This window comes from Branchiostoma floridae, chromosome 8 (assembly GCF_000003815.2).
Source record: "Branchiostoma floridae strain S238N-H82 chromosome 8, Bfl_VNyyK, whole genome shotgun sequence".
NCBI lineage: Eukaryota > Metazoa > Chordata > Leptocardii > Amphioxiformes > Branchiostomatidae > Branchiostoma > Branchiostoma floridae.
The window spans coordinates 8,551,815-8,576,644 of record NC_049986.1 but is presented as its reverse complement, the minus strand read 5'-3'; the positions used below and the strand labels follow the sequence as shown (position 1 = coordinate 8,576,644).

The window sequence follows — 24,830 nt, the reverse complement described above, 5'->3', positions numbered from 1 at the left end:
ATGACAACGTCTAGTCGAACGTGCTGAGTTGGGTTACCGCTCAGCTTAAGATATCCCAAAGCCGGCAAGTTTCGCAGAGCCGCCCAGGACACGAATTTGATGGAATTCCAGCTCAAGTCCAGCGAGTGCAGTATGTGTAGAGGAGGAAAGTACGTGACGTTCTTGATGCGATTGTTATGGAGATCGAGGCGGTGTACGGTGGTCGGAATACCGTCGGGCCAATTCGTCAGACTCATATTCATACATCGGACCTCTAATACGGGCCAAACAAGCATAATGTTGTTCTTCACACACCCCGGTGGCAAACAACTGCATGCTGAAAAACTAGATGCTAATATAACTGGCAGAAACAGTCCACTTACTTTCATATTTGGTAGGAAATACAATATCCAAGTGGCAATACCTGTATGTGGTCCTTACAGTGTCAGTCGGTCGACACAATGGTTCGAATCGAGCACACGGCTGTGAGGCGGCAGCTACTTGAAGGTGAGGGGCTGAAAAAAGTGTGGATATTGAAGATACGAAACAGAGAAAGCGAAGATCCCGGGTGTCTTTTCGTTCATGTCTGAACCGAGTGACTGTTTATATGACAATCTGTCGCTGCTTTCAGTCCCTATCCTCGAAGCAGCAAGGTTTAAACGAGTCTGGTCGTTGAATACCAAGGCCGAATGTCATCCTTCCATATGAATGTCTTGAGTCATTGGTACTATGGTACATACATACACATGCAACGCTTTATGCTTGCGTAGTCAATCCTGTGAGCACGGACGCTTCTAGACTAGATATTAAATGATGCACCATGGCAACGTTGAAGTTTTGAGTAAACAATGAAACCGTACATACTTCTAGAAAATGAAAGACTGGGTATATGTCGTGACATGCCTTCTATATTTGCCTTTGTTATTCCTTGTTTGGGGTCTTCCTTTACTGTTTTTTTTCTAAACGCGGGGAACTTATTATATCATAATAATAGTTTATCCGAATCAATCCTTTGATTTTATCGACGTTCATGGTGTGAATTCTCCCTACCCATTGGCATGTACATGTACCTCTAGACTGATCTAGACATGGGTTAAAAAAAGGTAAGAACGTCTGCTTCATTTTGCTGTACGTGGGGGGATTACGTGACGTCTGAGGTGTATCTCGCATTAAGCCACCCAAAGTTTACAGACTTCAGTACTTTTCTTAAAGTCATCAAGCATTGTGTGTGTGTGTACGTCTGCGCTGTGTCTCTCTGTATGAATGAATGAATGAATTTTATTAACGTGTCATGCGTTAGAACGCCCAGCCCACGTGGGCTTATAAGACACACACAGTATAAATTATAGTTGAACATAGGATATTGTAACATAGAAGAACGTCAGGAACATAATCAGTAACTATTATACAAATCGGATAACAAGACCAGATATCAAATCATAATCACATAAATCAAAACCATCAAACAAAGGTTTCACAGATCTCTCTGTATGTGTGTGTGTGTGCATGTGTATGATTGTGTGCATTACACCACAAATTGAAAAAAAAGAAGTCAAAGATCTATTAGCCAAGCACACCAGGTCAAATCCCTGCTCTTCTAGATAATTGTCCGATTTTATGAAAATTTTCTATACCTGTAGTTTTCATAAATAAATAAATGTGAACGCCCATTGAAATGGGTTGTGTTTGGGACACTATTGGTGGTATCACACTGCACTTGGGGCACCGGTACAGTACTACGGGGTTTGAAAGATTATTCAACCAATTTCAGAGATAAAGAACGAATTTTCTTACGTTTTGTGTATTTTGTTGTCTTCTAAGTCATACTTTTATACGAGGGGCGTGCAATTAGTAATGGTCCTGACCCATTTCCCATAGCAGGAGATTAATGAAACTTGGCACAGTTATTAGTCTTTCTCTTCATAGGAATCACCCAGAGTTATGCATTTCTCCCATCGTTTGATGCAGCTCTGGACACCGATTTTGTAGGACACCCCAGGTTGGTCCTCCAACTGATGCCTCATCAATGGCACAAGAGGGACGACCAGGTCTGGGAGCTGTTTCCACAGACTTCCAGCCACGTTTGAATTCAGGATGCCAGCGTTTTACAAGGTCATATGATGGGGCATCATCACCATAAGTTTCATTTATTTCATCAAAAGTCTTCTTTGGTGTGCGTCCTTTCAAATACAAAAACCGGATCACTGCGCGACACTCAACTGGTTCCATTTCACACCTGGTCCATTTCGCACCTGACTAAGTTCAAACACCAGTAAATCAGAAACCACAATTAGTTCAGAGCTGTCTTTTGCAACATAACCCATAGAGATATGAATTATTACACATACAAAATTTCATTTAGATCAGACAACTGGAAGTGGGTCAGGACCATTACTTATTGCACGCCCCTCGTATATTAGGCAATATCTAAATTATTAAAAATCGGCAAAAATGTGCCGCAGTGAACGAACCCTGCAGTGTTGCACCAGTGCCCCAAGTACAGTGAGATACCACCTTATGTCAGAAGTACCAAGCTTTTGACATTTCAAAACCATTCTTTTCTTTCACACCACAATAGTCCAGGTGCCATGCTTGGTAGTTATCACTGGAGCAATCTTTGTGCATGTTTACCAAAGCGAACAGATTGGACCAGTGGTTGCTACGATGGATGGTACAAAGGCTAACAAAAAATATGTACTTGAGCAGTTTCTGCACAACTTTTTGCTAAAATGTTAGCTATAAAGAGAAGTTGAAGAAATCATACTTGTATTCCCATTGTCATTTGCTGTAAAGAAATGACAGTATGGAAATACATGCCGTAAAACATAACATGAGCCCAGGTTTCAACTGTCATAAGTTACACTTATAATATTTATTTGTATCTTGATACAGCATCCTTTTAATGTTTTATAATATCATACTCTAAAGAACACCAAAACAAAACAAATACAAAAAGTACTTTACTAATAACTAAGACAACAAAAGATGTCATATAACATCATGTTATTTAGGCTCATATACATGAACAGTGATCTAAGTTGAAAGGCAATATTAAAGTGTATTACTGAACAAAATGAAGCTTCTTGGCTTTCTAAACAAAACATAATTATTCTGGTAAGATAAAATACCATATGGCCTTATGGGCTATACCACCAGTTATCTTAAGTCATTCGGATTCAAAATTAATATTTGGGAAAGTCCATTTTTGGTCTTTGAAATTTCTAAGACCAAAAAAGGACTTACCCAAATTTTCACTGTCCGACTTCAGTCTTTGTCAAGAAATGAAGTTGAACGGTTGAAAATAAGTCAGGGTAAATCCAAATTTTCTTATGGAAATAACAGTTTAATTCAACTTTAATTCTGTATGACTTCTCCTGACACAAATAAACTTTCTCAAGTTTATATCTCAAATCTTGTTGTAAATACAGATCTTTGATCTCTAAACAAAAACAGCTGATATATACAGCATGTGGGGAGGACCATATTAGAAATGACATCTACTGGCATTCCTAACTTTCAATTTTCATACCAGTTTCCACCTCTGATTCATAATCATTGGGAAGGAGTTAAAAACAAAATGCTTTACTTGCTAGGAAACTAAGAACAAACAAGCTAACATGGCAACTACTTGTCTTAAAAATGTCAAAAACAAAGGGTTTTCAAAGAATGAGTCTTTGTTGTAAAGCCATGATGTAGTTATGTTGACTTGAGGAGTGTTGTTATTATTGTTTGTTCTGTGCTGCTTCTTTCCTGGCTGCATCCTGTAGCAGCTGTGTGTCACACTCGTCAGCTGGTAGCTGAACGTACCGCACCACGGAACCGCGGATGAAACAGTTCTTTACTGATAACTGTGAATGAAGAAAAGATGGTAATGTAGAACACTGACACTATATGTTACTACTTTTCACATATACCAGTAGTGGCCAAATGGCAGGGTGGATAACTATCGGACATGGTATCGAGAGGTGAAAGGTTGGATTCCTTGAGCATTTTGTCCTTTGAATGGCACGTTATAGCTTTCCTCATTCCAAACAGGTAAAAACATACATGGATACCTAAATGCCTCTCCTTCCACCACCTTGTACCTCCCCAACCGAAGTAAGGACTTGACTTTAATTGGGGAGGTAAAAGGCGGTGAAAGGAGAGGGATGGGCTTTCAAATACCGTATGCAAGACACAGATGATTAACAATCTCCTACCGCTACAGCCTCAAAAAAGGCCACAGCACCTGGCCTTTATCTTTCTTTTTTGCATAACAAGTGGAAGGTATTTGTTAGTCCTGGAAGAGTAACAGCCAAACGAGTCAATAAATCAATGAGGTTAAAAAAGGATACTCACCATGTGTGGGTACTTCTCTGGGTCTGTAACACTGATGTCTGTCAACTTGATGTTCAGGAACTGGAAAATATAAATACCATAATACATTAAAAAAAATAGATAATTGTATCAGATAACAAAGATACAAGGTTTTAGATACAAAACAAAAACATTCCATATAACTTATCAAACATCCAGTGACTACAAAATCACTCTAGTCTAAATGTGTATTTTGAATAGAGTATTCTTACCTGATCGACTGAATGTAATGTACCACAGATGCTGGAAAACATGTCAGAGAAGTATGTTAAATATTTCAGTGAGGATATTGATAAATATATATTTATTATGGAGACACAAATGTTACCAAACAACATTGGTAAAATATTTATTAAGCAAACTTTCAAATGACTCTGTCAGCCTTGTTCACGGAATCGACACCCCTGAAGCATTTGGGATGTGACGTTGTTGGAGACACATGACTGCACCAACAAGTCGCAGGTGCCAGGTAACCTGTGTCGCCCCCCGTCACATATCTCCATCATCACGTCCTGGAAGCTGCAGCAGACTGGTCCATTTTGTGAACAAGGCTGACAAAGTTACCTGACAAAGTCCTTACTATTTTACAGTATTGGCAGCGTGCAAAATACCCACTTGCACACTTGCACATTGCAACCACTTTTTGCTAGGTGCAACTTACTTCCTAACTCAGGTTGCACAGTGTGCAACTTAGATTTTGAGCCTCAGAACTCAATTTTGTTGTCAATTTATTTGATTTTTACTTTGAAACAAACATGCTTATAAGTAACATGATGATAAAAGGTTATGTATTGTACCTTTTTTCCATAAATTAGCAAATTGTAGGTGGTGCAACTTGAAATTCAGTTGTGCAACCTAGTTTTTGCTCCAGGTTGCACACTGTGCAACCTGGATCAGAAAAGTATTTTGTACACTGATTGGTTATGTTAAGTTAAGGTTTTTCGGAAAGTTATATTTGCTGATGAACTTTCACAAAAATAAAAAAAAACAAGACTGTCAACAAAATGTAAACTTAACTTCTTATGTTATTTAAGACAGCCAGTATGTATCAAATATGCAGTGCTTTGAACAAAAACTGTGTTGACACCACAGGCACTGGTGAAGCCTAAATCATTCATCTTGGAATCCTCAAGTACACTGTACTAGCTGCTAAGCACATGTGTAGTATTTGCAAAGCCATGTGAACAACATGCCCCCCCCCCCATAAAAACCAAGTACAGTACTTATATACTTTCCAGACTATAGATGCAGAACCCAGTGACTAGACTGATGATATACTTGTTCACCTCAAGTCGTTTTTCAGCTCCACGACAACGTCTTTGCCCACCAGAGACTTGAAGAATGAATAGAACAACTGAAAGAGAAGTACAGAGTTGTCGTCAATTGTTCAAAACCAGTGAAAATGCGACAAAGACGTAAATATCATCCCACAAACACGCTGGACCCACCATCTTGGTTTCTTTCTTTTCCGCGCTGCTACAACATCTCGGAAAATCTCGCGATACTATAAATAAAAATCATCTTAAACTTCACTTTTAATCACGAATTCCTTCTTAAAATCATATTTTGAGCTTTAATTCTATGTCAAGTCTCAAGATTTTCAGAGTATTGCTCTTGAATTGTTTTTAAAGTTCTAAAAGTTTTGAAGGAAATTTTAATCACGTGACTAGCTAAGCGAGAGTTGAGACCAGAGCTTCATGGGAAAGAAAACCCTGTGGAAACCAGAAAGTGATTTTTTCCTCCAACAAATTTTGCAGAATATCAGTGTTGAGGGAGGGAACATGGCCCAGCCAGGGGTTCAGATGCAGGGACCCGAGCCTTACGGTGCACACGGACCCAGGCAACAGTACTTCAGTCCTTATTCGTGGAACGGAGGGTGAGTTTTTGCGCGACAGAAAAATTGTGGAGTGGGGAGGGGGGCAAAATGACATAGCTGTTTTCCATACATTTACTCCATTCAGTTTTTCGGAGTTTTACATGGGAGTTTTACGCTTCTAGTTGTATAATGCCAAGCCTATCACTATCAACATTGTTGATGTGATAGATACTAAAGATTGTATGTTTCTGTTATTTGTAAGTTTTAACATTTCATGTTGCATATTCTAAACTAAAAATTATTTAATACACTCAGCACGGGCAAACTTACCTCACTGTCCTTGTCAGAAGTTGGTGGGGTCACGTGGTCTTTTGGTTACGTGTGCAACGCATGCCGAGTGCGTGCCCTCAGTCGGCATTTGCCGCAAAATCGCACTTCGGGTACCTTCTGCATCCGTCGGAAATCTCCGTCGGAATGTTCGGCACCCACTCGGGTAATCCCGAGTTCAACGTACTCGAATTTCGGGTCACAATCGGAACACCAAGCTGGCATTTCAGCCCGGGCGATCCGACAACAATACCTTGGCCTGCCGCCGAGGGGCTGACCACACTCTCGGACCTCTCTCTCATTTAACCAAGGTGGTGTCGACGTGCGGTTTTCGGCATCATATTCGTAACTAATCTACCTACCTGGGATATTACTGTGATTTTGGACACCACTTCAGATTTTTTTTCTATATCATCTCAAAGTTGGGACATACAAACATGGCAAATGTACCTTGAAAGTGACCGTCTTTCAGCGAATTTTCTAGAAACCACACCGACTGACAAAGATGGCGCCTTCCTTTTACGGCCCTCTAAGGTTCCCACATAAAAAACAATTGACGGCTCATGTTTGGACATGTTTAAGAGGCAAAGTTTCGCTGAAATTTTGAATCGGCAAATTGAGCCGCCATTTTCCCAAGTGCTGCACATGAGGCGTTTTGTCGTAAATGGACCAGACCAAATTCTCACAGGTGTGTGCCCGTGCTCAGATAAATTCATCACAAAAGCAGGGCTCGAAATTCATTTTTGAGTTGAGTTGCACTAGTGCACATAACCTAAAAAATGTAATTGTGCGCACAATAGATTTTTTTGGTGCACCACATAAAATAAAGTAGAATGTCAGAAAAACCTAATTGCAAACCTTACTGCTCCTCTTCTGAGCTTGAATCTGAAATGGGAGTTTTGTGACAAACATAATTTTTTCGATGAACCCAAATTCCAACTTCAAATTCTTAAACAGTTATTATGACAGACATTTTAGTATCTTTCTAACGCTTATATGCCAAGAGTAAGGTCATGGTGTATTCTAGTGCAAATAGAAATGTGGATTAGGTTTTGTTCTGTTTTGAACACACATAATTGACAGTTTTCGTTATTCGTTCCAGGACAGTGCTGGCCATCGCGGGAGAGGACTACGCCGTGTTAGCGTGTGACGCCAGACTGAGCGAATATTTCTCCATCCTCAGTCGGGACTCTCCCAAGAGATACAAACTGTAAGACATTCTGCTAATGAGAGAGATCTTGCAGGATAGAGACTTTCATTAGTATTACTGTATAATAGCTGTTCTTATTAGTGCTTTTATGTCTCCATTTCTTTTTATTTTATTCCCAACCGGTTTTGCAATAGCTTGTTTGGATTATGAGTTTTTCATGATTAGGGGTGGATACCGGTACAGAACCATTTTTTGTTGTTATTGGACCGGTCTGAGAAACAGACCTTAAGAAATCAGTGAACCGGATCTTGGACATGGGGCTTACCAGTCCAAGGAAATAAAAAGAGTGAAGTAGAGTTGATTTGAGTTTATAGTCATTTCATTTCTATAGTGTTTTTAGTACTTTTACATGAAGATAGGTTTCTAAAATGGCAGTGGGAGCCAGAATACTCTGCCAAAAAGATTTCTTTGTTGTGAAATGGACCATTGTTTTGAGTATCGCCCATTTACAACCTTTAGATCAGAGTTAGGTACAGGTTCAGGTCCGGACCTAAACCTGGACCTAATCCTCTAGACCTGAATCGGACCTGTACCTGAATTTTCTGTACCAGTACCCAGCCCTAGTCTTGATTGTGTTTTTTGCTCCCCAGTCTTGATTGTGTTCTTTCCTCTCTATTGACTCACATTGCAACTGCTTATAGAATAAAGCTCTTTCTTCACCATTCTGAGGACACATGTACAGCACCAGGAATTGTGGGTAATACATGTATGGTGAAGGCCTCAGACTTGTTAAAATTCGTCACAACGTGCTGACACGTTTTATGTCTTATGGGTCTTCACCATTCACGTATTACCAGTAGACACAATTTCTGTTGCTGCATATGTATACTCAGCATGGTGAACAACCTGCATTCACAAGTCTTGAGTTATTGTTTGTGATGTGACAATATTTAGGAAAAAATCATACTGCCAAACAAGTGAACCAAAAGTTCAAGCTTGTAATATAGCATAGAAACATAACAGAAATAAGTCAGGATTAAAATCAGGATTGAATTTGCATATTAATGCTTACTTATATTTAGAAAATTATTACCTTTATTGCTCGCAAATCTTCTGTTAACTGATCACCCTGTTTTTCTCTTTCCCACCTACAGCACAGACATGACTGTTCTGGGGTGCTGTGGTTTCCATGGTGATGTCCTGACCCTGACAAAGATGCTGGATGCCAGGTTAAAGGTCAGGAGGATCAATGTTTACAAGTAAACAGTTGTGTGTATGGAATATGTCAGCAGTAAATAGAACATCCGCAAGCAATGGCACTAGTAGTGTAGATGCACGGCTCAAAATACTGTGCACCCAATTTTTTTCATCCACATATTTTTGTAGGTTTACGTATGTAGGTTTGTACTGTGTACTACATTCATGCTAAACAAAAACAGATGCAATCGTGCAAAAGTTGATGATAAGTACAATTGCAGGTATTATTTGGTAACTCCAATTCTTTGTCTTGGAAATAACATTTTGACTCTGATTTAGAATTACACTTGTAGAAGACTTGTTGTTTACTAATGTCCTGATAGAATTACAGTCAGCATATCTTCATAAACAATGAATTTAAACTTGAAGGTTTTCTTGTTGCCACAGAACTACAAGCATGAACACAACAAGACCATGAGCTGTAAGTCCATCGCTGCCATGCTGTCCACAGTGCTGTACTACCGACGGTTCTTCCCTTACTACACATACAACATCCTGGCAGGACTGGACGAAGAAGGTACTTTTCATTTCTGTCAATCAAGACAATAGAGCAGGGTTCTTGCCAGCTTCTGTCCTTCGACGGAATTTTGCTGCTGGGGACAGATAAAAGTTTTGCCAATTCCATCCTCTGTGACAGACAAAATTGGCATGTAAAGATTCTAATTAAACCAAGCTGAGTCTACCAGCAAAATTTGCCCCTCAAAATAAAGGAAATAGCACTTCAGAGGGTCTGGATTTCAAAATTTTCCTGGGGAGCACACCCTAGGACTCCCCTAGGATTGTCGCGCTTTCGCAAAAGGATTCCCATTAAAAATCAAGGGGACAGAAAAAAATCAGGCTGGCTAGAACACTGCATTGGAAAGCCATTATTCTATAACGATAGTTTTAGAGACCTTGTCACAAAAGGAAGATAGTCTGGTATAGATTTCTATAGGGAAAAATGTATTATCGAGTTATATTATATCTTACTTGAAGAATGTAATGTAAGATTTTTGGCTAGCAGTGATAATGTGTCCATGTAAAAAAACACAGCTCTTTTTCTCAGCCACCAAGTTGTTCTTGCAGCCCAAAGGAAGAATAGGCAAATCCAGTAGTTTTCGTTTGTGTATATACGTGACTGTTACTCTATGAAATAGTATCATGGCTGATTCAAGAGTAGATAAAATTTACCAATGTTTGTGTTGTTTGTAAAAAATCTTTTTCTGATATTATCCACAGGGAAAGGCTGTGTGTACAGTTTTGACCCGATCGGTTCGTATGAGCGGGAGGTGTACCGTGCAGGTGGATCAGCCAGCGCACTCCTCCAGCCACTGTTGGACAACCAGGTCAGCAAGTCTGATTTCTGCAGTACCTGTATTTGTCTCTAGAGGGAGCAGTTGTGTGGTAACTTTTGTTGTCAAGCTAAAATGACTATTCAGCCAGAAGGTCATTGAAGGCCAGACAGCTACCATCACTCAATACAATTTACTCATTCATCAGCATTAAGAGTAGATTATGATTCTTCAAATGGTAGTAGCTAGTGTCTCCAAGTTACTGTAAATTCTTCTATTTTTGCTGTCTAAGCAGAAAGGAGGTTTTTGCAGTGTATTGTCTTCAGTCAAAAAATACTGAAGCACAAAAACACATTTTAACGGTAAAATTATTTTGCATAGGATAGGCACTGCAAAAACAAATATTTCAAGACTTACAGTATGCTATATCCTGTAACAACCCTTTGTTTCTCCATAAACAGATTGGTATGAAGAATATGCAGGGAGTTCAGCGACTTCCCGTACCGAAAGAAAAGGCCGTAGCGCTGGTTAAGGACGTCTTTATCTCCGCGGCGGAACGAGACATCTACACTGGCGACCAGATCATCATCAACGTCATCACCAAGGACGGAATCCAAGAGGAATCGTTCCCTCTCAGAAGGGACTGAGTTAATGTGTTGTGGATAACCCTTGTTGTCCCAAGGACTGACAGAACATGTTGTGTTCTTCATCTTTCTGACAGTACTTGGTACAGAGAGGGTTAAACTATTCATGAAGCTTAAGCGAATCTTGTTATGTGAGTAATGTTGAAATACACGGAGTAGCTATTTGAGCATTAACATCGTATAGATCTTAGTCCACAGTTAAAAAAGTAAAGATGGATTTGAAAGTCACACTAAGATAAGAACCATGGAAGAAGCTGTGTATTGGTGAAGAGAATAAAACACTGTTTCATGTCTGTCAGATATCCTGTCCGTTCTTGTCGGTGTGTTGTTGTTGCTAAAGTGTGTATGTCACTGGACTTAGGTACTCTCCAAGCAAGAGGCCACAAGACATAAAGAAAACCATACATAATAGAAGCTAGATAAAAGCATCTAAAAAACGTCGTCGGAGTCTAACCTCTGTATGGAAAATAGGACTTAGGGACGTTGGCAGCATCCCAGTGTCTTAAAGTGGATCTGTTTACCTTTAACTTTACCAGGCAAAATGGAGAAGTATGACTAAAAGGCAACAAAACACACAAATTGTAAAAATTACATTACATGTATTTACAAATTAGGATGAATTGCCACTAAACATACTGTAGTTCTAGAATTACAAATGTTTTTGACTACAGTATTTCTGGTGTAGGTTTGTAACTGTTACTAGTATAAAGTCCTTTGTGTGCTTCTAAGAACCATGGATAAAACCTTGCTAGTACTTACCATAGTGATACTCAACAGTTTCTCTTAGACCTTAACCTCACAATCACTCTACCAATTCTCTCAATCATTCTCAGCCTTGTCACAAACCTTTAGAGTAGGGGGCTAATATATGAAAGTAGTAGGCAAGGCGCGTAGCGGCTTGCGGCGAGCCACGAAGTGGCGAGCGGGGGGTAGGTACGGGAGGGGGGGTGTCCCTAAATATGGTTTGGGGGTGTATTTTGGGTAACTTTTATTGTTATCTTTAAACTTTGAATTGACAAAAAAATTCTGAATTTCAAAAAAATTAGGTACCCCGCTATGACCCCTAATCGGGGGCCAACTATCAGAAAACTGCCAGAGGTTTATCAAAACAAATTGCTGGGGGATTTTGTAACGGGGAGCACTGGACTTAAACTTTTATTTTTTGAAATTCTACCCCAAAGTAGCCGGCTGGAAAAAAGTAAGTAGGCGGCTAAAATCGCCGCCTGCCGCCTTGTTTTGACAAGGATGATTCTTCAATAAAAAAAACAAGCTGGCAGATCAAGCAGCTACTGTTTCCTGATAATGTTTGTCAATAAGTTCTCAGCCTCATCTAGAAATAAGGTGCACAACTCAATATTTGGGCATGATTGCAAATTTCAAAGCCTTTTGTGGATGTCTTGCAAATTTTAAATCATTGTGGTCATTACTTTGCAGGCAACACCCAGTAACGTAAACATTAGGTAAAAGATAAGGAAAAACATGGACAATTGAGCTGCTACCTGAGGTGTGCGGGTAAACTTGCTCTGTTGAAAGTCAGACACCCACTTCTTTCTTGTTGAAAATGAAATGCAATAGGATCTGTCATGACACATGTTTTCATTGATTTCACAGCACAAAGAACACAACCTACATAGCTCTGATCACAGTTCACTCGTTTTTCTTTTCACTTTCCTACTGATTTTTAGAAGGAAATTGACTGGAAAATAATGACTACAGTGGTTTGAAATTTGGTGGCCATTGATAAAGGGTACTATAGTTGTGCCCTGAAATTTGGGTTACGCACCATATTTCTGGGTGAGGCCACGAACTTATTGATCACCCCTCATATCAATAAAGACCTTGTCTTTATTGCCATTGTGAGTCAGTTTCTACCCTACAGGAATATGATGGATTCTCTAGGGATATAGTTGTGACATTTATGCAATACACTTTATTGATCAGAAGAGAGCCAACATGAGTAATATTCCAAAGAATTGGGAATGTTATGTCCAGGGACACTAGTCTGTGTAATGCAAACTCCATAGTTTTCAATATTTTAAAACACAGAAGGCAGCATTATATCTATCCATCCATCCATCCATATACATGGCAAGCAAAAAGTGGAATGAAAGTTACTGTAAATGCAGAAATGTTTCCGGTGGATTATTGTTAGCGGTTTTCGTGGTGACCACTTCACCGCGAACTTAAAACCACCGCGAACATTTTTCTATTATGGTATTAGACTGCAGTCTATGGTGTTACTTAAAGTCTAATTTAAAACCATCGAGAAAAGTACCCTTTCCCGCTTCCGCGAAATTGAATCCCTGCAAACTTAAATGCATTTACAGTATCTTGATTGAACCAGTTTAGCTCACTAAAGAACAACTCTTTCACTGGTTGTGACAGAGAAGATAGACGTTATGAATAGTTTTACAAGTTCATTATACCAGGAAAATTCCTGCAAGCATCAGTGGACCTGTCAAAACCCTTACTGGCACTTTGTGTGTTGGTTGAGGGACAGAGAATCAAACTCATATTGGCTTCTGAATTTAGTTCCATAGGCAATGCTGCTAACCACAGGACTATGTATGCTAGTTGGTATAGCCTTAAAATGCCTTGCTAAAATGCTAGTCTCCAGGCAGAGGTTGGGTTGCTGATATAGTAGTTGTCTGGATTTTTTGGTAAAAATCCTGACCACTGTGAAACAACATGGGAGTAGATACAGAAACAATATCCCGACTCCCGGGATTCGAACCCGGGCAGCCTTATCACAAATCCAACGTGCCAAGCACAACAAACAAACAACGCCAAAAGCTCAGAGCTGTTGGCACGGTCAGTTTGGCAGTGCTTGAACCTCACTGTTGCAACTGCTATCTCCACGACCCAACCTCTGCTTGGAGAACACTGAAACACTAGTCTGGTATGGATCGCTATTTCAGGCTCCACCCACAGAGCTAACACAGACATGGATACCAGGCTAGTGAACCACCCACATGCAAACAGTACCAGGTCAACGGCCTTGGAAATCACCATTGTTGTTCAAACACATTCAGTTGGAAACTTATCCTTTTGTCCACAGTACAGGTCATCAACCTTTAATACCAGGGCATAATGTTACAAAAATAGCAAAAACTTATCACGTCAATAATCGCTTAACTGTCAATTTACTGTGTAAATGTGACAATTCATTAACACACCATCCAACCACACAATCTCAAATGGCTAAAAAAATATATATTTGCGAGGGTACAAAAATGCACATCAAAACTTTGCAAGGAAATAGAAAGATTCGACCAATGAGAGGACAGCTAACTGAATCTCTGGTGTCGCTGACTCACCGGAAAGTCGAACTTCCTAATTGGTCAGCAGCACCGCCCTTAGTCACGTGATGCCACACTAATACAAATTTCTCATGACGGTTTTGAAGGTAAGGGAGAGAGACCGCGACAGAAGTGAATATTCTTTACTGTTTGTGGTGTTCAGCTGGCACACCGTCAGAGCCGAGTAACTAGGAGTAGTCTCCAGAGGTGGTCGAGTCGGATTTGCGGGGATAGTTGCTCCGCGTCGCCGACAAAAGGGTGGAGTTTCCGCGGTAGCGCCGCCGTCGGGCCCAAGTCGACTTTCAAACATGGCGGCCGAGCCAACACACTTCCAGGTAAGAGGCGGACAACTTCAAGTTTGTCCACTTTTCCTACTCGTAAACAACTCCGATTTCTTGTCATTTTGGTGGTGTACGTTTGTGTTGAAGTGTTTGTATGTTCGGGTTGTTTCAGAGCGATCCGGCGAGCCATTTCGTGAATCACATTGGACAGAGGTATGGCATGCAGGACGTTTCAGACAGCGATATTCAACAAAAACTCGAGTACCTCCGAGAACACATAAAAAACGACATCAAGAAGGAGTACAAAATCAAGGAGGGCGCCGAGAAAGTCAGGAAAGTCACCACGGACAAGAAGAGCTTGGCCAACGTGGACAGCATCGTGAAAAAGTCCAACAAAAAGATACAAGAGCTACACGAACAGTTACAGGAACTGAACGCCCATATAGTCGTGTCACAGTCGGCATCGGAGTCAGCGGACCTAACCGGTGAGTAATGTTTTTAGTCACAGACGGAAAAAGAAAATAACTCCTGATCTCACGATCATTATCATAATTTGGAGCCAAATTATACTTTTGTTTTTCAGCACGTTACGTCACATGGGTGTTTCCCAACATTGTACACTTCAAACAACATTGCCTAAAACAAATACGGCTTGTAAGCAGGTTATAGGTGTTGCCTGGACTTGTCATTGAAAAAAGAAGAAAAGAATTCTGAAAAGTTGGTTACAGACATTTTTGGTGCCACAGGGTTAGAATTGTTTTGTGGCGCTGGAAAATGTCGCTTTTAATCCGACATGCTGTGCACTTGGCACTGGTTCTCTCTTAGTACATATATGTGCCCGCCATGTTCCAAATGTCATAGGTTTGGTGCTGTACTTGTTTCGACATCTGTGCATTTAGTGCGTGGGCAGGGGGTGAAGATATACACATCCCAAGGATTTTGATAATAGCAGGGAAAAGGGGGGGAGTGGGGAATGCCATTCGATGATGGAAGAGCGACTGATTTTACTGATGTATTCCAGACTTCACACAGTATACGTATCACACTACAGAATGTGACAGAATGTGGTTTCAACATTGTTATCACTAGCTATTAGCATGGCATTCCTATCTGCACAGGTAGCAAGACATTCGTCGAACTGAATGAATCACTCTTCTAAATTGCAAAGGAAATAAAAGCATTGCAGCAGCTAAAATAAGAACATAACGTTAACTTGTCACTGTGGAAAAATGAAGATTTGAGGTTCCACATTTCTCATACAGGATAGAAACCCAGAAATTAAAGGTTTGTCGAAACTTAGAATACTTTGCCCCTGACTTGGATACTATTGGAATGATTGTTTTTATATTACAGTAGAAGCCAGTCAATTGCACAACGGATAATCACACACTTCTGTTAATTGCACGAAATCACAAAATCCTGTCGTGATACGGTCCAGCTTAATAACTTTACTTTGTCACACCATTCGAATAATTGAACGAAATGGGGTGTGCAATTACTGTATAGCAGTCAGATTATCCTTCGAATGGGACATCTTGTGCATGCAGCATCAAACTTGAGTATGTTAAAGAACTCAGCATAGGTTATGGAGAAGGTTAGGGGTTAGACGGTATGGTGACAAGATAGGCTACAGTGCCTTCTTATCTGTTTCCCAATGACCAATGTTTCTAGCTTCTAGCTGTGTAGATCAAAGATATGACCAGCCATATAAGAGATCATCTTTCCAAATGCCACCATCCTGCATTACAGCCATGTCCATACTTGATAACACAGGACCTCCTGAAGCACTTCCCCTTACCACCACTGGCACTAGATTATATCACACAGGAAACTCTTGAGTTACAGACGTACATGCGCGCAGTATGTTTAGCTTTTGCCTAAACATGGTCACATCCAAGGGTACAACCATGCTAACTCGATAAACCAGATACAGCCTGTACTGTGTTGGTTCATGGAACTGTCGGCTACGCAGGGTACCGTTATTGTGGAAAGTAATGTTGGGATAAGTTTTTAGGGCTAGACTCACAGGGAGGGGGGGCATGAAGGATTTGGAGTATTTACTGTAAACCGTGCCGAGAGCCGGGTAAGTTTCACAGGACAAACAAAACTGCAGGTCCCCTGTATCGTTTCATGCATATTAATAAGCTGTGTAGGATAACCAAATGTAGTAAGGTTTGCATTGAGTTGTAGATTTGTTCTGGTTGAGATAATTAGCGTAATTATCATTTATTGGAGTTTAATAGAGTATTACATTTAATACGAAGAGGATAGATTCTTGGACACTATCACGTTTTGGGGGTATTGTATTGGATTGGTGAAAATACCAATGAATCATGGTTAGGAGTTTACTATGCTGTCAGACCTCAGTTTATTTTAGTACAAATGTATAACAAAAAGTGTTTGAAAGTTGATTTTGTTTCTGGCATCTATGACTTGAGATTTGTAACTTTTTGTGTGATTGAAATAAATAACAACCTACACAATTTAAAGAAAAATTATGAAAATTATCAGTTTCACATAAGTTAGTTCTATATAAACATAAGAATGTATAAGAAGTTTATTTAGGTCATATTGATAATCATTGTTTACTGTTGTAGTTTTGCGCCTGGAAATACTGCAGAATATTTTTATCATTTTCAGAAACAAAAAGATCACATCGTTTTCACTAGGATTTCTTCTTACTTGTATATGAAATTGTGATGCAAGATTTTGTTAAATTCTTTAGTTATTAAAATATTGACTACAAGAACAAAGTTATTACATTGGTTGTGCCTAATGGTGATATTGCACCCTGACTACCACAGCTGCCGTGTCAGACATGTGACGTCACAGTGTTGGCAGGCTCATATGGTCAGGCCCTCATTTGTGTAAATCACAAGTTGGTCACAAGTGTCCGGATGGAGTGGGCCACAAGAGCTGTTTTGTTCCTGTGTCGTTCGTTTTCTCTTCAGATTGGCTAATTTCAAGTGCTCTGCAAGTATCCGCGCTACCCGCCCGAACTAACCCGCGTGTTTGAGTCCACTTGAACAGTCGTTGATGGCGATATCACCACAAACATTGTCTTCCATGAATTATGTAAGATATAGGTTGAATTTGGTGAACGAAATATGTTGATGGGGCTTTGTAGCTATACAAATGTACATTATAGGTACAGGTACAGAGGTTTAAGGTTTCATTGATGAGTTTCTTCTTCCCATAGACTTTAATGTTATAATTCGTGGTTTAAATGGGCGCGTTTATAATGAAGCTACGTGAAATTTCAGCAGATTTTTCATTCTATGTCGAGCACATTTACCCTATATCGTGGGAAAAAATTGCCAACGTAAACTATACGTAGGAACTTTTTTTATAGCAATTGCAAACTACGATTAGTCAATCCCCACAAAAGGCACTTTTTCGCTGCTAGTGTACAACCGCATCACTCAGAACCCACGACTGTGTACCTCCGACCTAGCGGGCGGCTGCAAAACTTCAGTTACAAATAAGCTTTCACCAATCTAACTTTTGAGATCAGTTCTGCTGGCTAAAAGGGAATTTCTCACCCCTAAAAACACGCGTCCGTGCACCCCTTCATTTTTGGCTCGGATCTCTTTTAGGGTACCCACTCGCGGAGTAATACATAAATGAGACCTTAGGTATTGGTTCATACCTACGGTTGTGACCTAAAAGAAACATAAGGTACAGGTATGAAAGTTTAGGTATAGGTTCAGAACTAGGGTTGAAAAATGAGGTAGAGGTAATAAAGTTTAGGTTCAGGCCTGGACCAACATTCTGTTTACAAAAACAGTAAACAAAATGTTTATTTGGAATTACAGAAGAACCAATTCTTGTGAGATAATCTCAAATCAAAGATGGCACTGATGACATATAAGTATACAATGTTTTCATCCTATTATAGTGTAAAAGTTTCATTTTCACAATTTTTAGTCACAGAATATTCAAGTGTACTTTCTTTGTGTTATACTTATAGTACTAGTACATTAACATTCGTTAATAATAATTTGGGCCTGTTACCTGAACCTAAAGATTTTCGTGATTTTCGTGGTATCCAACCCGAGTCCTAAGGGGTTAATATGTAAGTGGTAACCCAACCCACTGGTCAGTATAGTTAGTGACCCTAAGAATTTCAATGGGGTTTAAAGATAAGAAGCAAGACCACCACTAGGTACTGGACACCTGAGTGAATTAACTGCACTATTAAGCATGGGAGCGTTTCTGGTAAGTTGTAGTTCTATACCTTCAGTGGGGATGGGGAGGGGGGGCAGTTTCTGGAACTGTGCACTCACTTGTCATTGAAGTTTTCCTTCTTTTTGTTTTCCAATGGTGGTAGCTTTGGTTGTATCACAGCAGTAGAAAAAAAATCATATTCCAATACTAAAAGGTAAACATTTTATACTAGGTAATGTATGTGTTTCGATTTCACATATTGAAGTTTGAACCTAATGGCTATATGCTACATGTACTTTTTAATGTAATGTTTGAATCAGTTCTTATATCCAATAGATAGAATAGGGAACTTAATGAAAATATCAGTTAATATTTAACATATTCAGGTACTCTTTCTATGACATGTTTATCTTGTATATAATATAGTACTTCAAACATGGTTACAGATTTATTGTTGAGCATGTAACTGAATGAGATATAGTAGGATGTTTATTCATGCTCAAGGGGACCAAAACACACAACAAAGCCATTAGAATACATGTTTAACGCCATGATATCATGCCTGTGCTCAAATACAAATACATGTGGTATAAATACACAGAACAATGACGCCAGAGTTTGAAATACTAGGTGCATGTGAACTTTTGTGCACACAAAATTGCAGCTGCACATCTAACTCTTGACTGTGCACCAGTGCAAAAAGAAATTTTAAGTTTTGCTAACATTGTACCATTTATTTTACGTTGGGCATCCACATTTTTTCGCCACAAAGGTAAATGAAATTTGACAATTGCAGTTCTAAGTTTCAAACCATTACTTTAGAAAACAAAAACAATAGGTACAATTGCACATAATTTCCTTGAGTTCTCTTTAAAGCCATTGTGACGTTTGTTAAAAAAACAAAACAATGCATATTGTCACCTGTGCCCTATTCTCCACTTACACACTTCCCATAATTAAGTGCGAGAGGGTTCCGGATATGGCTGCTCCGAACTCCGGAACTGACTCCAAGGGCACAGAAAATTGGTTCTAACCAATTCCGAACACAGAAAACATCAAGGAGATGATAGTTTGGTGTGGAACCGATCACAGGACAATGGTTTAATCACTTTCCGACAGGAAAAAAACAAAGGCTGCAGACGAAACGCCAAGTTGTGGCCCTTGAGGTCATCGGAAGAAACCAACTAACAGCCACAGTGGTGCACGTGTTAGGTAGTTACTTCTGACCACAAAACTTGTAAGATTCTCGGCCCAAATGATAGCTGTACTATATTTACCAGACAACTTATTAGTTTATATGCTTTTCCGCCCTCGTACTGAAGGTTTTAGCTGGTTCCACCCTGGTTTCGCACCCTGAGCAACTGTGGTAGCATCCAAGTAACATCCATATCCGGAACCCTCTCGCACTTAATTATGGGAAGTGTGTAAGTGGAGAATGTGGGCCCCATTGTCATTAAAATTGCTCAACAATTTGTATAGTACCTATAATGGTTAGTGGTTCATGTATCAGAACAGAAGCCATTTCCTGTACCAGTTTACAGTTTACAGTGTGCTAGGTTCCATCACCATTGGTACAGTGCCAGGGACATATGCAGTGCCAGCATGTGATACCTCATCAGTATAATACTTACTGTTTACTTGTGAGTGACAGGGAACAGACACTGGCACCAAGGCAGGTGCCAGGTCACACACTGTAAACTCTCTTATCTTTCTGGGGAAATAATTTTTCAGTGAAAGAGAAAGAACATTTTCACTGCTTGTTTTTAAAATTTGGAACAGTAGTACGGTAGTAATAATGCCATTGACTTGCATATTTGAGGCATCATAGATTCATGAATTTGCCACTTGCGAAAATTGAACCACTGCAAACATTTAAAGATTTACAGTATTTTTATTGGGTGGGCTTTTTAGTATAACATTTTATATTGTAGTCCATTTGTATAAATTTGCATTTTGAAAGTCTCTGGTTGAAACCCTTGTTGAGTCATTCAAAAGACTTTGAAATGGTACAAACTGCTTTCTCTGATTTGCACTGGGGAGATGAACACTGATTACCACACTACCACTACCAATAGACTAGCCCCTGCTATATAGTCCTTGCACAACTAATGGTGGCCCAAGGGCAATAGACAGAGAGATGGGCACTGCCTTATACACTGAAAGTGAAAGGCATTGGAAGAAAGATTTTAACTTTTACCCAGTAACAACTGTATAAAATAATAAAGACTAGAAAGGCAACATTTTTGAAAAAAAATGCAGGATGTGGGCGAAGGGAAAAGAAAGCAAAAATAGCAAGAAAAGAAGCAACAATAAAGGCAACATTTTCGCGAAAATGCAGCAAAAAGAAAAAAAAAATTTAAAAACATTATCTGTCCACGGATTCGATCCCGGAGCGTTGGTTTACCACGCGTGAATAATACCCCTGAGCCAGTGCAACAACATGTTACAAGCACACGTTTTAACAGGTATACAAATGTATTGCGTTGCGTGAACACGTCCGTTCACCGTTGAATTTGCAAGATTCTAAGGTCCAATTTTCTGAAGATAACGTTTTTGTGTGAAAATTTATCAATCTCGTTCATTCCATGGCGGGCAACTTCTTCCTTGAGCGCCTGTGTGGTCGTCTCAGCTGCGAAAGTATTGTCAAACTGCATGCCGAATGCCATTTTGTGTCCTGTGCGTTGATTGGTTCAGTTCTGCGTACACCCGAGACAGTCCGCGACTTTGTCCCAATCAAAAAGCTGGAAACGCGGAGTATATGTCGACAGCTTCCATTTTTTCTGAGTTCTGATTGGTTATTATCAAAGTCGATGCCGATTGTGTTCTGTGCGTTGATAGGTTCACCTCTGACGTAAAACCGAGAAAGTGCGACTGTAAGCCAATCAAAAAGCTTGAAACGTAGAGTGCATGTTTACAGCTTCCATTTTTTCTGATTTCCGGTTGGAATATCTGTAGAGAATACTAAATGTGTGGCTTCGCCCACATAAATAGAGTCATAAACTGTAACGAAATGTACTTGTGTTTTTTGCCAGAATATAGTGGTAACCTTTATTCTCGTACCCTGTTCTACATTATATTGTAGCTGTACCAAATTAACCCAAGCCATGTATCAAAGCACAGAGTTTAATAACATATGGTCACTTCAATCACAACACATGCCCCCATAGGCAATTCTCCCAGTCAATTCCACTTCCAGGCCTTTAGATGTGTGGAAGCTTTCGTGTTGTAGCGATGGCCTTTTCCATTAGCGTTGCCTGATCACCAAAGCTCGTGCCATGCGATTCTGTCTTTTGTCGGCTCAATGAGTGCAAGCCCGCAGAGTGTCGTAACACAAGACATAATGGGTTTGACAATTGTCTGACTGCAATATTTATGGCGAACGATCAGAAATAGTTAGACAGCGGGGATTGATTTTATCGAAGATTTAGCCGAACAGCTGAACAACATTTATCTAATAGTGCTACCACGACATTTTGCCAAGTGGACTTCTTTGATTGACATCAGGCCATACCATCTTGATTGATTGGATGGCATTCTCTGGACACATGAAAACTGATGTGAGCGGACAAAAGAAAGAAAGATTGGGAATTAGAAATTATACCAAAATTTCAAGTGATAACAGAAGTTGTAAAATGATTGAAAACACATTACTTGGCAATATTTTCAAACTATTTTACAATTTTATAAAGTGGATTGTTCACTCCTTGACAAAGACTGAAACTGTTTAGTAAAAATTTTGGGTAAGTCCAATTTTGGTGTTGGAAATTACAGTTCAACTTTTCCAGATTTTGTGACGTACTGCATATTCTCAAATCTTCACCTAGGGCATAATTTCCTACATGGATGTCAACCCTAAAATACAGACAGTTTGGCCCCAGGGAAAGAAACACCACATAGTTGCTAGGGGTGCCATTTGGTGCTCATATGATGTTATCTAGAAGATATCCAACCGATATGACACTGCCAAGCACTTGGCACAACTGTCAAGAGTAGTTTTACAGGAAGTAAAGAACAACTGGTAGAACCATCCTGTACATGAAACTGAACATGTCACTGGTAGCAACTGGATATACATACACTGGTTTGTTTAGGGAGAAGAGAAGTCAACCAGGGTTGGACAGAGTTGAACAAGTTTTCTATTGGGCAAGCACATAAAATGATTACTTGCCCAAAACAATTTTTCACTTGCCAAAAATTCAAATGTCATTTTTATATGCATTTTCACTTCCAGCAATAGAAGTCTTATTATTGCCTCTATTTTTCTATGTTTACCATTGCTTGATGTCATGACTGTAAAAAGTAACAAGTGTATAAAAAATCTCACTCATGGAAAAATCTTGCCCGATTGGGTAGGGCAGGTCGTGCACTTGCACAATTTTCTACTACAGTCAAACCTATACAAGTGACAAACTCTGTGAGCACTTTCTGGAGGCACCTTAGATAATTGTTTTCATTGACACAGGTATTAAGGATCCAGGTTTTACTGTTTTAAAGTGGTCTTTGGGAGCAGTTTTAACTGTATGTTGAACTAACAATTCAGTATGGGTTGCTTGAAAAAAATGCAGGAGAAAGTTAGCTTAGACATAGCAGTTGCAAACAACCCTTTCCCTGTACAGGGCTCGAAATACACTTTTCAGTCAACTTGCACCAGTGCAAGTTAAGCCAAAGGTAACTTGCACCAAAAGAAACTTACTTGCACAACCCAAAATAGTGAACTGTTAACCCTTTATTCTTCTTCTGAAAATTTGCAAATATATGGGGATACATAAAGACCACATGTTTGGATATTTGTTTTCCAAAGCGTATTTTATTTTGGATTTCAAATTGTACAACAAATGTGAATTTAGGCTTAATTTAAGACAATTCAATGTCTACAACTTGATAAGATCAATAGATTTCTTCTGGACTCTTCGAGTGACTTCCATCACTATTCTTAACCATCGCTAGAGCAACTCAATACAAACACATATAACTGGAAAATCCAGTTGATCATATCAAAGTCACTAAATTGTATGCAAAATGTATTTACTCATATGCAAATCAAGGTAAGACAACACCATAGGAATTATTAGCATTATAGAGATGGAATTGTCTTCAAATTTTGTTTACCTGGATGTCTAACCAAGTTTAGAAATAACAAATTTAGGCTATTTTTTTTATTCAGTGTTGTTTTCTTTTACCTTTCAATGGCAGACAATATTCTTGGTGTGTGTAAGCTTTTTCTAATGTCAGGTATTAGTGGATAAAAGTAACTTGCACTGGTGCAAGTTTGGTCCAAACTTACTTGCACCACACCAATTTTACATGCACAAACTTGCATATGCATGTGGTATTTCGAGCCCTGACTGTATAATTTTTCCCCACCTTCAGTGTTTACCAAATGCCATGATATTCATATGAATATTGCCATTACACCACGTATGGCAATTACTGTATTGGCAACAGAAAGTTCCGAAAGAAAGGCTATCCGTTGCCATTTCAGTTCTGAGGTTGTTTCTCCATATATGGTATAGACACTCTATTGGTGACTCAGTCTCGGTGTAACCTATACTCTCTGTAAGCTCACGATTTGGACAAGCATTAACTTGAACTTTGATTTTCATGTTCACGACACATTAGAGTCTGTAACGGATCAGGTGTTGGGAGTTTACCGGGATTAGGGTTAAAAGCCTGGCGTGATTAACGTTGAGGGTGGTGCCTGCAAATGCTATTAGGGCGTGTTTTATGACTTGTTTTGAGCTAAAACACATTTAGCAACAGTTAGGGAGCAAAAAAGGGTGCCCTACACGGCCAGGGCACCAAGGCACAAACCTGGTCCTCAGGCTTCATTATCATTATGTTTTTCCAGTTATGGGGTTTTAATTTTTTTTAGAATCGGAGAACCAGCTAATTGAATAGTTGTGGCCTAAATGTGTTAAACAGGGTGTAACTTGATTGACTTTCTCCATAAAGGGCTATGTGACGGTAATCGGATAAAAGGCTTTTTCGTGAGAGGTAATTTGAAGGTCACTAAGTGACAACATGACAAAGCCTATTGTCTACATACAAAGTGTTTGCCTTGTCATTATCATAATTTATGGAGGGCAACCTTCATGCATAATGAACTGTGCTCTAGAATTTGACCCAGCTAGTTATTAGGAGATTGCAAATCATGAAATCTTTGCCGTGTTTTTTTCCGCAGTGGCCGAGGCGAATTCATGACAATATTGGTTTCTAATGTATTGCTAATACATGTAGAATTATTTTGAATAGAATTGTTTTTAATGCAAATTGTTTTTAACCA

The 24,830-nt window shown here is 39.5% G+C and overlaps 3 protein-coding genes across 9 annotated transcripts in view; 2 read left to right on the top strand and 1 right to left on the bottom strand.

The window, feature by feature from the left end:
• Nucleotides 1–2,820: 2,820 nt before the first annotated feature.
• LOC118421550 (U6 snRNA-associated Sm-like protein LSm2) lies at nt 2,821–5,850 on the bottom strand. Its single transcript, XM_035828888.1, has 5 exons — nt 5,784–5,850; nt 5,622–5,689; nt 4,548–4,578; nt 4,318–4,377; nt 2,821–3,827 (listed from the first exon to the last, which is right to left on the bottom strand). The coding sequence occupies exons 1-5, from the start codon at nt 5,784–5,786 to the stop codon at nt 3,702–3,704; spliced, it is 288 nt and encodes a 95-aa protein (XP_035684781.1). The 5' UTR covers nt 5,787–5,850; the 3' UTR covers nt 2,821–3,701.
• Nucleotides 5,851–6,005: 155 nt separating this feature from the next.
• On the top strand, nt 6,006–11,100 carry LOC118421495 (proteasome subunit beta type-1-B-like). Its single transcript, XM_035828806.1, has 6 exons — nt 6,006–6,211; nt 7,581–7,688; nt 8,783–8,864; nt 9,273–9,402; nt 10,104–10,210; nt 10,618–11,100. Exons 1-6 carry the CDS (start codon nt 6,033–6,035, stop codon nt 10,801–10,803), a joined length of 792 nt encoding a protein of 263 aa, XP_035684699.1. The 5' UTR covers nt 6,006–6,032; the 3' UTR covers nt 10,804–11,100.
• Nucleotides 11,101–14,147: 3,047 nt separating this feature from the next.
• LOC118420649 (serine/threonine-protein kinase N2-like) overlaps nt 14,148–24,830 on the top strand; it is a 50,376-nt gene continuing 39,693 nt past the window's right edge. For 5 of the 7 annotated variants that reach the window (XM_035827522.1, XM_035827520.1, XM_035827521.1 and 2 more), the window contains exons 1-2: nt 14,148–14,434; nt 14,553–14,865. In XM_035827522.1, coding sequence (XP_035683415.1) covers nt 14,408–14,434; nt 14,553–14,865 — 340 coding nt within the window. In that variant the 5' untranslated portion in view covers nt 14,148–14,407. The remainder of the gene's footprint in view (nt 14,435–14,552; nt 14,866–24,830) is intronic. The other 2 variants (XM_035827525.1, XM_035827524.1) reach the window with 1 other exon arrangement.